Source organism: Dipodomys spectabilis, unplaced genomic scaffold (assembly GCF_019054845.1).
Source record: "Dipodomys spectabilis isolate Male_0828 unplaced genomic scaffold, ASM1905484v1 ptg000213l, whole genome shotgun sequence".
Lineage (NCBI taxonomy): Eukaryota > Metazoa > Chordata > Mammalia > Rodentia > Heteromyidae > Dipodomys > Dipodomys spectabilis.
In genome coordinates, this window is record NW_024870890.1 from 1,213,498 (window position 1) to 1,231,110 (window position 17,613).

The 17,613-nt window shown below is 46.8% G+C and overlaps 1 protein-coding gene across 2 annotated transcripts in view; it reads right to left on the reverse strand.

Moving 5' to 3' along the window:
* Khdrbs2 (KH RNA binding domain containing, signal transduction associated 2) overlaps window positions 1-17,613 on the reverse strand; it is a 281,691-nt gene that overhangs the window by 19,012 nt on the left and 245,066 nt on the right. Inside the window, exons 9-10 of one of the 2 annotated variants that reach the window (XR_006150186.1) lie at window positions 12,391-12,555; window positions 10,406-10,465 (exon numbers count right to left, since the gene is read on the reverse strand). Coding sequence is in view for 1 of the 2 variants with exons in the window: in XM_042696953.1 (XP_042552887.1) it covers window positions 12,458-12,555 (98 nt within the window). In the remaining variant the exon portion in view is untranslated. Of the gene's footprint in view, window positions 1-10,405; window positions 10,466-11,653; window positions 12,556-17,613 lie in introns of those variants that run through there. The other variant, XM_042696953.1, reaches the window with a different exon arrangement.

Consider the following 17,613-nt stretch of genomic DNA (forward strand, 5'->3'; position numbering starts at 1 on the left):
GATCTCTACAACTTGGGGGCGGAGTAGGAGAAAAGTGAGGGAAGAGGTAACAAGTTTGACAAGAAATGTACTTATTACCTTACTTACGTAACTGAAACCCCTCTGTACATCACTTTGACAATAAAAAATGAAATAACTGCCGGGCGTCAGTGACTCACGCCTGTAATCCTAGCTACTCAGGAGGCTGAGATCTGAGGATCGTGGTTCAAAGCCAGCCCGGGCAGGAACGTCCTTGAGACTCTTATCTCCAATAAACCACTCAGAAAATTGGAAGTGGCGCTGTGGCTCAAGTGGTAGAGTGCTCGCTTTGAGCTGAGAGACAGTGCTCAGGCCCAGAGTCAAGCCCCATGGTCAACAAAAACAAAAAACAAAAAACTTCAATCATAAAATTTAATTTTGAACTTTGTTTTTATCAGGTGTCTGTCATTTCCTTCTTTTTCTTTGCAGGTCCTGGGCTTGAACTCAGGGCTTGGGCACTGTTTATGAGCCTCTTTGTGCTCAAGGCTAGCGCTCTATCACTTAAGCCACAGCACCACTTCCAGGTTCTCCTGGGTAATTTATTGGACATAAGAGTCTCATGGACTTTTCTGCCTGCACTGGCTTTGAACTGCGATCCTCAGATCTCAGCCTCATGAGTAACTAGGATGACAGCGGTGAGCCACCGGTATCTGTCATTTCTACTACATGGTAGATCTACAAAACTGACAGAATATAGCTGCAATACAAAAATACCATTCACCTTGACTTTGGAAGAGAAAAGAATACTTTCCCAGTTAAACCAAGTCCAATTCAATAATAAATGAGATACAGTATTTAGTTAGTTCATTATAAAATAATTTATTATAATTTATCATATAAAATATTTGTAATATATAATAAAATATAAACATAATTTGTTATATTATTAATTAGTTCATTATAAAATAATTTGTCAAAATATTGGTAATATATAATGAAATATGAGAATAGTTGGTTATATTTTTAATTAGTTCATTATAAAGTAAGTTGTCTAATGAGTAAGTACATGCTCTGGAGGTGGACCACCTTCTTTGCTGTGGGCTTGGAGTGTACCTGGCCCCTTCCCCCTCCTGCGGGCTTCCTGTGGCCTGGGCTCCCTACGCCGGGGTGAGTGGTGCCAGCCTCACCTGGATTTGTGCCACCGCCGCACAGTCAGGTGCCACAGTGCATTTCCTGATCTCGGCAGGAATCAAGAGGTTCTGAGCACATGACCTGAAGGGTACTGAGTTCCTCGAGCTGTGACCACAGGAATAGAAGCTTCAGAATTCATGTCAAATTTAGGAATGAGGTTTGACCAGGATATTGACTCAGCCTGAGACTTGCCAATAGGGCACATTTACATTAGAAAGTAAGCTACATATCTGCAGAGTGTATACAGCAGATTAATTTTAAAGCAGTGAAATCTGTATTGACTTGCCATGTATTCTTTCAGCAGTGGGTTTGTGACAAATAGATTTTTTCTAAATTCTACAAAGCACTTTAGATCTGATAAGGTGGATAGACAGATATTAGACTTAAACTAGACCAAAATTTTTGAGATAACTACTCTGTGGATGAAGCTCAAGTCTCTGGAGTGCTAAATGAAATTGTTTAGCAAATTTAATTAAAGTAAACTATTGATCTGTTTAATTTAGGCTCAAATCTTATCCTCAGAGGTTGTTTTTTTTTTTTTTTTTTGCTTTCAAATTAGGAGACGGGTCTGAATTTTTTTTCAAATCCCATCAAAATTCAGTCATCCAGTAGTCATCCAGCACTTTTTTATTTTTTTTAAGATAAAAGGACTAACCAAAGAATAACAATGGCCGAAGTTTATATTAATTTCTGTTTAATGGTAAAATAACAGCCCTATTTTCTTTCTTTTTTGTTCTTGTAATTTTAGATACTGTAGAAATGAAGTCACAATTGGAGTATACTTTAAATTAAAATTCTAATATTTCCATTTATTTTTACTTAGAATTTTATATTTTTAATTAATTTCAACTTCATTCTTTGTTAGCTAAAGTTAGAAAAAATATGAATTTAGTAATGAAATTTTTGGCATACAATTTTTGTAGTAGTAGTAGGATCTTAATGTTGAATGTTCATGTTCCTCTGAGATCAGCATGCTATGTTAAAGTGTTTGGTACTGGGCATTCTTTTTTTAATTTGTTGTTGTTTTTTTGTTGGTTGTAGGGCCTTAACTCTGGGCCTGGGTGCTGTCCCTCAGCTCTTCAGCCCAAGGCGAGTGCTCTACCACTTGAGCCACAGCGCCACTTCCAGCTTTTTCTGCTTATGTGGTGCTGAGGAATCAAACCCAAGGTCTCATGCATGCAAGGCAAGTGCTCTACCACTGAGCCACCTTCCCAGCCCCTGTGCATTCTGTTTTTATTAAGTTTTTGAGTAAATGTCTGCAGACTGGAAAGTGTCTCAACTTGCAATAGCCTGAATTACAAGACGTAGAGTGGTCGCTGACCAGGAAAGTTCCGTTGCATGGTTCCTACCATCCAGTGTCACCCGTTTTCAGTGAGGAATGGCTGATTACCATGGAGAGAAAGCCCAACTACCAATACACAGGGTCCGTGGGGTGCAGTTATCAAATACATCCTGTGCTCCCCCAGATGAGAGATGCCCAGTCTTTCCGAGGAGAGCTCTGCCTTTTGCTATCTGAAAGGTGACTTCTGGCTGTTCCTTCCCGCTACTCCCGGGACCCTCGGCCCATGTGTGACAGAGGCCAGCACTCAGCTAGAGCTTTCTGGCTGCACGTGCTCTCGCGGTGGACACGGCGAGATGGCGTTACCCATCTGTCCTCTCTGCATGTGCCTGGGTGTCAGGGTGCAGCTGCAGAAACGCTGGGCTACCTAACACATTGCACTGTACAGTCAAGGCCTGACAGAACTATCCACAGCCCCACTGCCACGGAATCAAGTCAACACATCAGTAAGCTGGACCTTTCCCACGTAACCTTTGACAACATCCTTTTCAAAACATTTTCAGTAATCTAAACACATCAACTGACCAGCAAACTCTTGCTAAGAATCTTTGTGGAGCTAATTCTTCCAATAGAATTTAGTTTATATCTATACATACTGCACAGTACAACAAAATGTAGGACTCTTACAATGTGAGCTAAGAGACGGCACCCTCAAACCCATGAGGGGCAGAGGTGGGCTAAGACCGCACGGGCATATTCTAAGCACTTATACATTCTACGTTCTCAGCAACTCCACAGGCAAATGACATACAGTATTTGGAATTTTCTAAGAACACAAAGCGGACTTGCCATCCACTGAGAACGGCTGATGTGAGTTTTCATTCGACACTGGACACAAGTTTTCCAAAGTAGTGAAAAATCAGAAGAAGGAAAAATGGTCTACTAAAGCAATTTTTCTGAGCTGAGTTCAGTGACACAAACTCACAGTACCAGACTCTTGGAAGACTGACAAGAGGATCACTAAAGGAGTTCATGTCCATCTAAAAAATAACTGCTCTGAGACAGGCAGGAGGAGCTCAAGGTAAACTCAGCAAGACGGCCCGAGCTGGCCACGCAGCAGCAAGACGGACCGAGCTGGCCGCACAGCAGCAAGACGACCTGAGCTGGCCGCGCAGCAGCAAGACGGCCCGAGCTGGCCGTGTAGCAGCAAGATGGCCCGAGCTGGTCACACAGCAGCAAGACGGCCCGAGCTGGCCGTGTAGCAGGAAGATGACCCGAGCTGGTCACACAGCAGCAAGACGGCCCGAGCTGGCCGCACAGCAGCAAGACGGCCCGAGCTGGCGGCACAGCAGCAAGACGGCCTGAGCTGGCCATGTAGCAGCATGACGGCCCGAGCTGGCCGCGCAGCAGCAAGACGGCCTGATCTGGCCATGTAGCAGCAAGACGGCCTGAGCTGGCCGTGCAGCTGGAATTTCGGAAGTTACTCAGTGGGATCATAGATTACAAGCCATAGAGGAGAGGATAATTTTCATGTCTGGGACACTCACTCCTGTGATGAACAACTTCGTTGTTCAAGTTGCAATCTCTTGCGTCTCAGGACTGGGTGGGCCTTTCTCAGCTTCTGGCTACATCATTTTCCTTCTCAAACCCATCTGCTCACCTTCACTGTGCTACCATATTTTGACACAAAATAAAAGAGGAAACATTTCGGTGATATGCACTGTCTGACAGCACAAGAGATAAGAGCTGGAACTCCATCTGATGCTGTCGTTACAGATTGGGACAAAGCAGTACAACACAACATGTTTCAGTAAGCAAACAAGTAACCAAGACTTGTTCTAGCAACAAAATTTTCTAGTTTATTTTCACTGAAGTTATATAATCAAATACTTTTGATTATTATTTGAGTACTCCGAAAGCTAAATTCTGTGCTTAGATATAGATGGCTTTCATCTGGTTAGCAGCAGGCAGGCACATAAATACAGCAAGGCACAATACCTAAAATACTGAGCAAGACTCAATGTGTTCAGACAGCATCCTTTGTAGAGTTGTTAGGAAATTACTGATTTTCAAAAATACTTCAAACAATGACCAAATGCTTGTTCAAAAGGCCAATAGGTTTATGAAAAATGATCGGCATTACCAATCATCACAAAAATGCAAATAAACTCCTGACAATTAAGAGTCACCATCAAGCACACACACCAAGTACAAGGGCTCAGGCTTGTAACCCTAGCTGCAGGGCAGGCAGACGGGCAGATCATGGTTCAAGAACCACCTTGGGCAAACCACCAGCCAGTTCACGAGACTCACTGCAGGCACATGCCTGCCATCCGAGCGGCGGGGACAGCGCACGGCCGGGCCAGGGGTGCAGGCCATATTCTAGCTGCACAGGGAAGGTCCACAGCACCAGCCAGACTGAGCAGAAGCAAGAAGACCCAAGCTGGACCACTGTCCACACAGACACCACAGACCACTGTCCACACAGATACAGACCACTGTCCACACAGATACAGACCACTGTCCACACAGACACCACAGACCACTGTCCACACAGATACAGACCACTGTCCACAAGACACCACAGACCACTGTCCACACAGATACAGACCACTGTCCACACAGACACCACAGACCACTGTCCACACAGATACAGACCACTGTCCACACAGATACAGACCACTGTCCACACAGACACCACAGACCACTGTCCACACAGATACAGACCACTGTCCACACAGACACCACAGACCACTGTCCACACAGACACAGACCACTGTCCACACAGACACCACAGACCACTGTCCACACAGACACTACAGACCACTGTCCACACAGACACCACAGACCACTGTCCACACAGATACAGACCACTGTCCACACAGACACCACAGACCACTGTCCACACAGATACAGACCACTGTCCACACAGACACAGACCACTGTCCACACAGACACCACAGACCACTGTCCACACAGACACAGACCACTGTCCACACAGATACAGACCACTGTCCACACAGATACAGACCACTGTCCACACAGACACCACAGACCACTGTCCACACAGACACCACAGACCACTGTCCACACAGACACCACAGACCACTGTAAACACAGACACAACAGACCACTGTCCACACAGACACCACAGACCACTGTCCACACAGACACCACAGACCACTGTCCACAGACACTACAGACCACTGTCCACACAGACACCACAGACCACTGTCCACACAGACACCACAGACCACTGTCCACACAGACACCACAGACCACTGTCCACACACATCCCAGATCACTGCCCACATGTACACCAGGGATCACTGCCCAAACCTACACCCTGGAGAACAGTTCACACAGACACTGCAGGCTACTAAGCAGCCATTAAAAACAAGTGGAGCACAAAGTCTGTCATCAGCAATAACATGAACAAGACCAGAGATTTCGCAGCGTGAAGGAAGAGCATTGAGCACAAGCTGCTATGGAGCTGCGCACTTCCACTCTGAATGAATGAGCGTGTGTGCGACGTGAGTGTGCATGTGTGTGCAAGGTAAGCCAGAGGTCAGGAAGTAGCCAGTGTAGATGATTAGATCACTGCTTTTCTCACAATTCCTTCCACAGTAACACAGAAGATGGAGCTGCCATCAGCTTATTAGAGAGGCTCCCCCCCCGCCCCAGGTTATCTCTCTACCCTGTACAGGTTCTACATGGAGACTGATGGCTGCTATGTGCCCGCCATAAGATCAGCTGTGCTGTCCAGCCTTGGACTGTCCAGTTACAAATGTCACATGTTGTCCTAGCAACGGATAGTGCCTTAAAAATGATCATCTGGAACTTTCAGTTCTTAACACGCTGCGTACCTTAAACAAGACACTTCTTCTGAACTGATCTCCGTTCTGTGGAGCAGAGCTCTGGCCTGCACAGACAGGCTGGGACGGCGTTCATGCTCATTTAATCATGAGGCTGCTTTATTTCAAACATGTCACAAAAGAGAATTTAGATTATTAATGCATTCATTTGTTCTACAAAATACTAGTCATGTTTTTTGAGAAATGGGGAATATTTTCATGTCTACTTTTCTAAGATGGAATTAGAAATTTTGGAAGAATGATAGATTTGAGGAAAGATCCAAGTAAAGATGTACTTCAATGTTAGTTTGATCGCAATGTTTGAGTATTAGATTGCTAAGAATAGAAATTATTATAAGACTGTCTGGGATTTTCTTCTTTCAATAAATCTACTTGGATTTGAAAATAGGCATAGAATTTGGAAAATGTGTGGGCCATCAAATACTGGCTTTGTTACATATTTGGAGTGGTGCATTACTTTCTCCCCATAGAACTGGGTTAACTGTGTGTCCTTTGCATGCTTTTGAGAGTTGCAGGTGATTTGTGAAAGTTTCTCTGTAAACACTCTAGTACTCTTCCTGGTATATCTTCTCTAGAAATGGAAAGTTCCACTGTCATTATTTTTAGAGTCATTAGGGCTACACTTTCACACCATACACAGATGGTGGGGGGAATTTTATAAACTAACATGTACCTGTACATTTTGAATCAGTTTTGTATGGTATCTCAACAGAAATCTAACCTCCCTGGCACTTCCAAGAGCGGCAAATGGAACTTCACACTGAACTTGGAACCAAGTTCTGACCACGATCCAAACAAACCATACTTTGCAGACTTCCACATGCTGTATTCTTAAAGGACATGTATGGCTTTCAGAACTGTACACTGCATTTTGTAGGTGAAAAACAGTCCAGGAATAAAAACTGTATTTTCTAACATAGTTTTAAAACAACATCTCAAAGAATTTCTGGGAGCCTTTCACATGTCATTTTGTGCCAACTTCATTTAAAAACTGCTTGTGTGGCAACGCTCTTAATCTAAAGGGCTTAGTTCCATTCATAAACTGAATGTGGAAGCTGAGAAGTGGGTGAGACTGAAAACAATCCGTGGGTCCTCAAATGGCATCACGTTGATTCCGACAATCAGAGCACTTTGTGAAAAATGTTTGCTGGCGTAAACCCTCCCTCCACTTACTTTTATTACTATTAAAAACACTTTGCTCACGCCTGTCATCCTAGCCTCTCAGGGGGCTGAGACCTGAGGATTGTGGTTTGAAGCCAACCTGGGCAGAAAAGTCTCCGTGAGATTCTTATCTCCAATAAACTACTCAAAGAGCTGGAAGTGGCACTGTGGCTCAAGTGGTAGAGTGCTCGCCTTGAGCACCGAGAGGCCCAGAGGCAGTGCCCTGGCCCTGAGTTCACGTCCTAGGACCAGCAAGAAACAACAACAAAAAACTCCTTTCCCTGGCACCCCTGGTGGCTGAGGGTGGGCAGCACAGCAGGGCTCAGGGCCTCCTTGAGAGGAATGCCCAGTGCGCTGACTTAAAGCTGCAGGGTTCTGTGGGCTGAGGCGTGCCCAGTGCTCTGGGTTAAAGCTGCAGGGTTCTGTGGGCTGAGGCGTGCCCAGTGCGCTGAGTTAAAGCTGCAGGGCTCTGTGGGCTGAGGCGTGCCCAGTGCTCTGAGTTAAAGCTGCAGGGCTCTGTGGGCTGAGGCGTGCCCAGTGCGCTGAGTTAAAGCTGCAGGGCTCTGTGGGCTGAGGCGTGCCCAGTGCGCTGAGTTAAAGCTGCAGGGCTCTGTGGGCTGAGGCGTGCCCAGTGCCTGACTTAAAGCTGCAGGGTTCTGTGGGCTGAGGCGTGCCCAGTGCCTGACTTAAAGCTGCAGGGTTCTGTGGGCTGAGGCGTGCCCAGTGCCTGACTTAAAGCTGCAGGGTTCTGTGGGCTGAGGCGTGCTCAGTGCGCTGAGTTAAAGCTGCAGGGTTCTGTGGGCTGAGGCGTGCTCAGTGCGCTGACTTAAAGCTGCAGGGCTCTGTGGGCTGAGGCGTGCCCAGTGCCTGACTTAAAGCTGCAGGGTTCTGTGGGCTGAGGCGTGCCCAGTGCCTGACTTAAAGCTGCAGGGTTCTGTGGGCTGAGGCGTGCTCAGTGCGCTGAGTTAAAGCTGCAGGGTTCTGTGGGCTGAGGCGTGCCCAGTGCGCTGAGTTAAAGCTGCAGGGCTCTGTGGGCTGAGGCGTGCCCAGTGCGCTGACTTAAAGCTGCAGGGCTCTGTGGGCTGAGGCGTGCTCAGTGCCTGACTTAAAGCTGCAGGGCTCTGTGGGCTGGGGCGTGCCCAGTGCGCTAACTTAAAGCTGCAGGGCTCTGTGGGCTGGGGCGTCTGGCCAGAGGCCGGGGGCCGAGGATGCCCGCTGCTGTCTGGTGGAGGGTGGACGAGGTGCCAGGGAGCATGCCTGCCCGGTGGCAGCATGCAACCCGCCCAGCCTCCCGCAGGGGCTGTGCGTGTGTGCGTGCATCACACCTGTGTGAACACAGCTCTTGGCTGGTCTCTCACCAGCAGGGCAGAGTTTTCGGACCGCTGCTTTGGGCGGCAGCCTGCGTGCACTGCGCGGGAGGCGCCACGTGACCTGCCTCCCATGCAGCCTCTAGACCAAGGCTCCTGTCACCAACCTACCCAGCCCTTCGCCCATAAGTGAGAATAGAGTTGTAGTCCTTTACAGATAAACAGGAGGTAGAGTCATCAGATACGGACAGTGAAGAAAAGCCATGTGCATGAATGGATTTATTACACCCAAATTGGAGCCATCCCTGGCTGGGTCTTCTTTCATTGCTCTATCAGATCAAACCTTTTAGTTGAAAAAAATACAGGAGAAATAATAAGCTGGATTATCTAAAGTCAATCTTCTTTATCTCCTTGCTTCATAAACTGGTCTTAAATAATCAAATCAGATTTAGAATATTAATGATTACCTTCAGAATTTCTCTCCGCAAGTTTTACCTTTTTTTTATCCGTAGTTAAATGCCTATACTTGGAGCCCACATGCCGTGAAACAGTTACTTTTACAATATGCACTCTGAGATGCTGTCCATGATGACGCAGTTGCAACCCTGAGTGGACTTGAGGCTGGCCTGGTCTCCCTGGGTACGTTCATTCTGAACGTTACTTCAATTCCACAGCAGCTTCCCGCTTACCTTTCCCATAAAATCTGAAAGACTCGACACCCCCCAGGGCTTGTCCTTGTCTATGCACCTCGGTGTACTGACCTTCTGCTTCCTCTCAGACAGTTGAACTTTTCCAGCTCTATGAATCAGAGGCTTTTCGCACAGCCTCTCCGCTCCCTTCCCGAGAGCCGTCCCTGCCTGCCACGGAATGAGCACGGGGCCCCACGTGGCTCCCTCAGCCCCGTCACGTCCCAGCACCCCCTTCCCGAGAGGACAGGGAGCTAACCTTCATTACATATATTGTAGAAAGAGGACAGTGTCAAACGCAGCCCCAGGTCACCCCAAATCTCTCCGTGTCAGTTTCATAACTCCCGCTCCCAATACAGGCTTTCATTCAGAAGCATAATGACTAATACCTGCACCTCTTGTGTACAGATGTCAAGTTTCAACTTCTGGTGGTTCTTGGTAGTAGTAACTTTTTGCTAAACCAAATAAAATGGCAGCTGAGAAAGGAGCTTATTGACTAATCTGGTATCAGAAGCAGGAAAACACTGGAGATGCTTGGTAATTTTGCTTGACTTTGATTGACAGGATGTCGTTCGCTGGCTGACAGCATGTAGCGTGTGGAAGAACTTCTGTCTTCCCTTCTTTATCTTAGCTAATGGGCACGATTTCCTTCTCTGTTATGTTCTGAGTAGAAGTTTTAATACAGGCAAGTGAACCATAGCAAAGAAGATAGCGGATTAGCCACTAATTCATTCTATTTGACAAGCAGGTGAATAAACGTAGAAAGCCTTGCCAGGTAAAAAACCAGATCAGATCTTTAGTTCAGTTTCCTAATGACAAGCTAAGCCCTTTCAGTATTTCCAGAAGCAATGCTGACTGGTGTAGAGCCCATGTTACAGGTCTGAGTCATGTCATGTTTTCTTGTCAGTAAAGATGACCAACTTCAAAGAAAACAAAAAATAAGCTTACCATGGCCTTTCTTCTCCATCACATCCATGATTCAATTATGTGTTCTTTGCCTGTGGATCCCTAAAAGTGAGAAAGAATAGGAAAATAAAATTAAATACAATTGAGCAGTATTCTGTGAAAGGCAAATATTTACAATTTTAATTGAGGACAAACACACACTTCATAAAACTATTCGCATGCAACTCCAGCTGCAAAGACTCAACAGCAGTACGCCCAGGCTGGTTAGCAGCAAAAAAGTAAACCGATCACATGACAAAAGCCACTATGAACAACAAACTATGCTGACAAGGTAACTGTTTTGGCATTCATCCCTACCACCAAGTATTTCTCTTTTTTTTTCCATCAAAATTTAGCTTATATTTGATATTAGCAAGAGCTGCATTACTGTTATTGTTAATTTTAGTTCTGTTTATTGCCTTGAGGGTTATATATTGTAACATAATTTTGTTGCCTCTAGTTAATGGTAATTAGTTGTTTTAATAGCCTATAGACCTATTTGTTATGTTTTTGTAGGTTTACTTTTTTAACTATCAGGAACTTAATAACTGAGAATATTTAACATTACGGTTGCATAGGCAAAATTACAGAGTTGCTGTTAGTGTTACCTGTTTAGTGTTTAGTCATCCTTTGAGTCGTGCGACATATTTCCTTAACAATCATCAGCCATCAAGTCTGATAGTCTCAAAAGAAATATCAGCCCTCTAAAGTGCCTTTGAGGGCGGTGATATTTAGCACTGAAAATTACAAATAAAGTTTTTGAAGTTGAAGAGCAACAACTGGCCAGAGACACTGATGATTTGTTTGTCAAAACAATTGGTATAAACTACGCAAATGAAGTCACACACTCCTTCGAGGGAAAGCGGTCAGGTGAGTCTACGCAATGCTTACATGTTGGATGGGATATTTAATGTGCGGGGAAACTCAAAGGTTGAAGAACTAGGCATTTAGACGGTGGTAAGTGGTAATCTTACCTCTTTATACTCCATTACTCTTTCTCACGAGAGACATGCTAATGCAAACAAGTCAATCAGAATTTGTGTTTAGCAAGATAAAGCTTATAGGATAGTTTAAATCCATTTATTATTCTAAATCCATTCTTTCCATTAACATGTTATACATTAGTGTTTACTAACCATGATTCATGTAACAGTTTAGCTTGTTAACTTTTAAATTGTTTAACAACCATAAGTTATTAATACATTTTAAAGTATTACACAAATATCTTAAAACAGGCTTGGGTTCATTTTTGTAATTTTTAAATAGAAAACATTTTAGGCATTTCTTGAAGAAGAAATAAAGCAGGCATTTAAAGCTAGAAAACAAGTAATTCCAAATTTAGTTTTTACAAAGGTTTTCAGCTTTATTGACAAGTTATGGCAAACATATTTGACAGATTGTGGTTTCCTATTTAGTGAAGCGTAACATGGAACTTTATGTGTGTTTTTTCTTTTTAACAAATACAGGTTAAAACACTGAACAAATTCAGTTAGCTACAAACATACAGTAGCTACTTGTTTTCAACCCCATGAAAACAGTTAAAATTAAATTTACAAACTTAATATTGAACATCTTTATCTAACTAACAGATATTAAAAGACAAGTTAAAACATCTTATCTACAACTTTATTATCCGCTAGCTCAACAATCATATTACAGTCTGAATTTAGCAACCGTAAACAAAATTTCTGCTAGTTGGTTGAGACTCAAAATCTGTCAACAGATTCATGCTCTTTCTAAAAAAAAGGAAAGGAAAAATAAAAGAAGAAAAAGAAAAGCTTACACAGGACAATGCAAAACCACCAAGAGAATATCATCCTACTGAATGGTTTATACACTATGCTTGCCAATGTCTTTTTCAATTCATTTTGTAAAATAATACTAATGTCAACAAACGTCAGCAGCATAGAGGGAAATACAAGAAACACGGGCACAGTCCTAAGCAGTTAACCCTAGCGTAGAAAAATGAAACAAAGGAGGACTATTACTTGTCTTGTTGCCGTTCGTGTGGAGACCACGGCTACGAACTCTCTTTTGGTGGGGTCTCTGAGACCTTCAATATCTACCGTAGGGGTGCTCCCGGAATCCCCCTCGGGCCGGCCTAGGCGGCGGGGCCTTCAGGCTGGAGCGGCTGGCGGCCCATTCCTCTGGCACTACGAACAAGAAAGGGACACACAGGTGACTCACAGGCATCACAAAGCCACGCAGGACACAGCAGGCCACCCAGGCTAAGGGGGCAGCAGAGCTCAGCACTCACCACTGTGTCCACCTCATGACGTATCCAGAAAAACACCTGTCACTCGCTCTCACTTGAAACTAAACATTCGTGGGATGATTCAAAGAAAGTCAAAGTCCTGTCTACAGCCATGCCACCCTGAATGCGTGCAATCTCGTCTGGTCTTGGAAGCTGACGTGGGGTCCGGCTTGGTGAGTGCTTGGATGGGAGAAAGCTAAAGTCCTTTGATGAATGCCCCGTTGTCGGATATTAGATCTCAATGCCACACAACAGAAAGGGGACTCAGTGCAGTCCATTCTTCATTTCATCATTTGACACAGAATTCTAGAATTAGAAATAGTAACCAGCGGTTCTTAGCCCTCACTTAACTCAGATTATACCAGACTCATAAACAAAAATCCACAATAACTAATGCTGGTTATCTGTCTCACAAATGAACTGATTGCAAAGTTATGGGGAGAGGTCCATGCTTTTGTATTTTCAAATGCCCCCAGAGACACGATGCGGCCCAGCGCTGACATCTGCGGAGCTCAACTACATGGGCAGAGACAATGGTAAGCTGGGCAGACAGCAGGGAAGATTTCAAGTAGCAAAACAAGCAATAAAAGTCTTACATTTGAAATATGTAACTTGAGAGTAGGAATAGGTGGAAGTAGGAAATGATAAAATGAGTGGCACTGATTAAGATGCATTGCACCCAAAACCTGATTGGTGGAGCTGTAATCTCTTTGTATAGCTAGATAGTCTACACAATGCTTAACACATACATAGCTTTAAAATAGAAAGGCTTAAGATACTGGTTACACTAGAAACGGATTTTCATTAGTCTCCAAGTTATGGAATTTAGCCCAAACAAACTAATAATAAAACAAAACAATACAAAACTTGGAAACATCAAATATTACCAAGCCACTGCAGACTACTATGTCTATGATGTCTTTGGGAAAGGAACCTAAGACTGAGTTTACATGTGAATTCAGGTGATCTCAGGGTAGGTTCTCTGGGCCTTCTGACAGAGTTCAGTTCTTCCTGGAGAGTAGATCTTATGTTTGGGTCAGCAGTGGGGGACATGTGAACATAGAGAGAGGGACATCACTGAGAGACACACACCACCATGGACAGCTGTAGGAGGTGAGGAACACCACCATGGACAGCGGTAGGAGGTGAGGAACACCACCATGGACAGTGGTAGGAGGTGAGGAACACCACCATGGACAGCTGTAGGAGGAAGGTGAGGAACACCACCATGGACAGCTGTAGGAGGTGAGGAACACCACCATGGACAGCTGTAGGAGGTGAGGTGAGGAACACCACCATGGACAGCTGTAGGAGGTGAGGAACACCACCATGGACAGCTGTAGGAGGGAGGTGAGGAACACCACCATGGACAGCTGTAGGAGGTGAGGAACACCACTATGGACAGCGGTAGGAGGTGAGGTGAGGAACACCACCATGGACAGCTGTAGGAGGTGAGGAACACCACCATGGACAGCGGTAGGAGGTGAGGAACACCACCATGGACAGCTGTAGGAGGTGAGGAACACCACCATGGACAGCTGTAGGAGGTGAGGAACACCACCATGGACAGCTGTAGGAGGTGAGGAACACCACCATGGACAGCTGTAGGAGGGAGGTGAGGAACACCACCATGGACAGCTGTAGGAGGTGAGGAACACCACCATGGACAGCTGTAGGAGGGAGGTGAGGAACACCACCATGGACAGCTGTAGGAGGTGAGGAACACCACCATGGACAGCTGTAGGAGGGAGGTGAGGAACACCACCATGGACAGCGGTAGGAGGTGAGGAACACCACCATGGACAGCTGTAGGAGGGAGGTGAGGAACACCACCATGGACAGCTGTAGGAGGTGAGGAACACCACCATGGACAGCTGTAGGAGGTGAGGAACACCACCATGGACAGCGGTAGGAGGTGAGGAACACCACCATGGACAGCTGTAGGAGGTGAGGAACACCACCATGGACAGCGGTAGGAGGTGAGGAACACCACCATGGACAGCTGTAGGAGGTGAGGTGAGGAACACCACCATGGACAGCGGTAGGAGGTGAGGAACACCACCATGGACAGCGGTAGGAGGTGAGGAACACCACCATGGACAGCGGTAGGAGGTGCGGTGGGTACCAACCCAACATCTCAGGGCCACTGCTCAGAGCTGAGTGTCAAGCCATCCAAGAACTAGTTTACAGAGATCACAAAGAAACTGAAAACATTACCGACTTTCACTGTAAAGCAAAGGACAATGGTCTTCGATATAGGCAGAGTGCACAGCACAGAAGTCTTGGAGACTCTGTACCTGCATGGTAGGGTTGGTTCTGAGGATAACTCCACCAGGACACGGTTAATGCATTCTCTACTTGATGACACAGAGTGGATCGTCTCTTCACTACTGGGGACTCATGTCTGTGTTTATTTCAAGGTGGGATTGTAGGGTACATGAAGAAACTAAACATGGGAACTGTCCTTGATGCTCAGCACACAGGTCAATGTAGGTCAGGGGCTGGAAAACTGTGGCCTCTTCCCACGCTCGGCCAGTGCGGCCTGACCCCATGAATAAGTGATGTTCTGCTGGCAGAGAGGCGCTGACACTTATTTCCATATTGCCGATGATTGCCTGTGCTCCACAAGCCGACGGAGTCCATGTGGCCGAGACAATATTGCCTGCAATACCTGTGGTCTGAGCCTGTGTAGAAAAGTTCTTCAAACACCTGCTCCAGCCGATGTGGCACTTTCAAAGAAGCCATGCTGTGCTGGCTGGAGTCCACAGATTTACCCCATCCTGCTCGACTGCTTAACATACACACTGGAGAAAAAGTCTATGTATTTGTTTCACTGGAACTATGAAAAACTGCCTTTGCCATACCGGACAACAGGCCTCTAGCAAGCCTGCGTGTGCCTCTCCAGCTCTGCCACGCACACGTCTGCTGGAATCTGTGACAGTCAAGAAGGTGCTCTGTCCTCCAACTTACAATTGCTGTTGTCAAAGAGGAAGGTACAGCTGCTTCAGCCACTGCTGTGAGCTCTCATCCTTGCCGGATGAGCCCCTGAGTTCATCAGAGTCCGGGGGGACTGGTCACAGACTTACACAGGGACGGGAGTGTAAAGGACTCAACCGAGATCCCAGTCGGTGCTTCAGTTCAGTGCCAAGTGGGCCTGGGACAGGGCCTGAGACCCAAGGCCCCATGGGCACCCATTCCAGCCCACGCAGAGCCCAGGGCCCAGGGCCCAGGGCGGGGAGAGGGGGCGCAGAAAAGCACAGGGACCTGCAGGAAAGCTCCGCCAGTGCCGGCCCTGCTGCCCTGCATTTCCCAGTGCTGCCAGCCCTGGTCCCTGCCCCTGTCTGACGGCCACCCCTGGTCCCTGCCCCTGTCTGACGGCCACCCCTGGTCCCTGCCCCCTGTCTGACGGCCACCCCTGGTCCCTGCCCCCTGTCTGATGGCCACCCTTGGTCCCTGTCTCCTGTCTGACGGCCACCCCTGGTCCCTGTCTCCTGTCTGACGGCCACCCCTGGTCCCTGTCTCCTGTCTGACGGCCACCCCTGGTCCCTGTCTCCTGTCTGACGGCCACCCCTGGTCCCTGTCTCCTGTCTGACGGCCACCCCTGGTCCCTGTCTTCTGTCTGACGGCCACCCCTGGTCCCTGTCTCCTGTCTGATGGCCACCCCTGGTCCCTGTCTTCTGTCTGATGGCCACCCCTGGTCCCTGTCTCCTGTCTGATGGCCACCCCTGGTCCCTGTCTTCTGTCTGATGGCCACCCTTGGTCCCTGTCTCCTGTCTGACGGCCACCCCTGGTCCCTGTCTCCTGTCTGACGGCCACCCCTGGTCCCTGTCTCCTGTCTGACGGCCACCCCTGGTCCCTGTCTTCTGTCTGATGGCCACCCTTGGTCCCTGTTTCCTGTCTGATGGCCACCCCTGGTCCCTGTCTTCTGTCTGATGGCCACCCTTGGTCCCTGCCCCTTGTCTGATGGCCACCCCTGGTCCCTGCGCCTTGTCTGACAGCCACCCCTGGGGGCGGAGCTGTCCCTTGTCCTGGTGTGTGGACAGGTCCCAGAGGAGGACCCCGGTGAGACCAGGCTGTGGGCACAGCCTGAGTTGTGGAGTGGCCAGTCATGCTCACAGGTGGAGCCCTTGGCTGGGGCTGGACAGTACTTTGCACATTGCTCCACCACCTGCTGCCACACCACTGTGCACAGAGGGACTCTGGCTGTCTGTCTGTCCCTGTGCAGTGGACAGACCTAACAAAGCTGGCCCTCACTGCTCTGTCTGAGCTGGGAGCTGATCTATATGATCAACACAAAAGGACAATGATCTACGTCATCATGAGTTATCAGCCGCTTTCAAAGGCATAAGTTTGTTCTCAAAAGCCCATGCCAAAATATGATAGCCATGATGTGGACTAATGTGCTTGGTCTTCCTGAGGGTGACGCTGAGCTCTTACTAACTCTTTTTTTTTTTTTAATTTATTTTTTTGTTGGTCATGGGGCTTGAACTCTGGGCCTGAGCACTGTCCCTCAGCTCTCCAGCTCAAGGCTGGTGCTCTACCACTTGAGCCATAGCACCATTTGAGCTCTTACTAATTCCTGTACATCATATATATTAAAATTCTCAGGGGGGCGGGGGGAGGATGGGATGGGAAGGGGAAACAAAGGAGGAGGCTACAATGCTTGATAAGAAATGTACTCATTATCTGGCCCATGTAATTATAAACCCCTGTACAGTATTTTCACAATAAGAATAAAAAAAATAAAATTCTCAGAATAGAAATGCCATGCAGGTACTTTTCCTCATGCTGTGCAATTCAGAGAAAACCCTTTCTAATGAGCTATGAATGGTTAGTGCTGTACCACAGCTGAAATACATATTAACTCTACACTTTCTCAAGGTATAGTAACTTTATCTTTTATAATCTATGATAGGAAAATGTATAAATGTAACTTCTGGCGTCTCTCTTTGGGTTA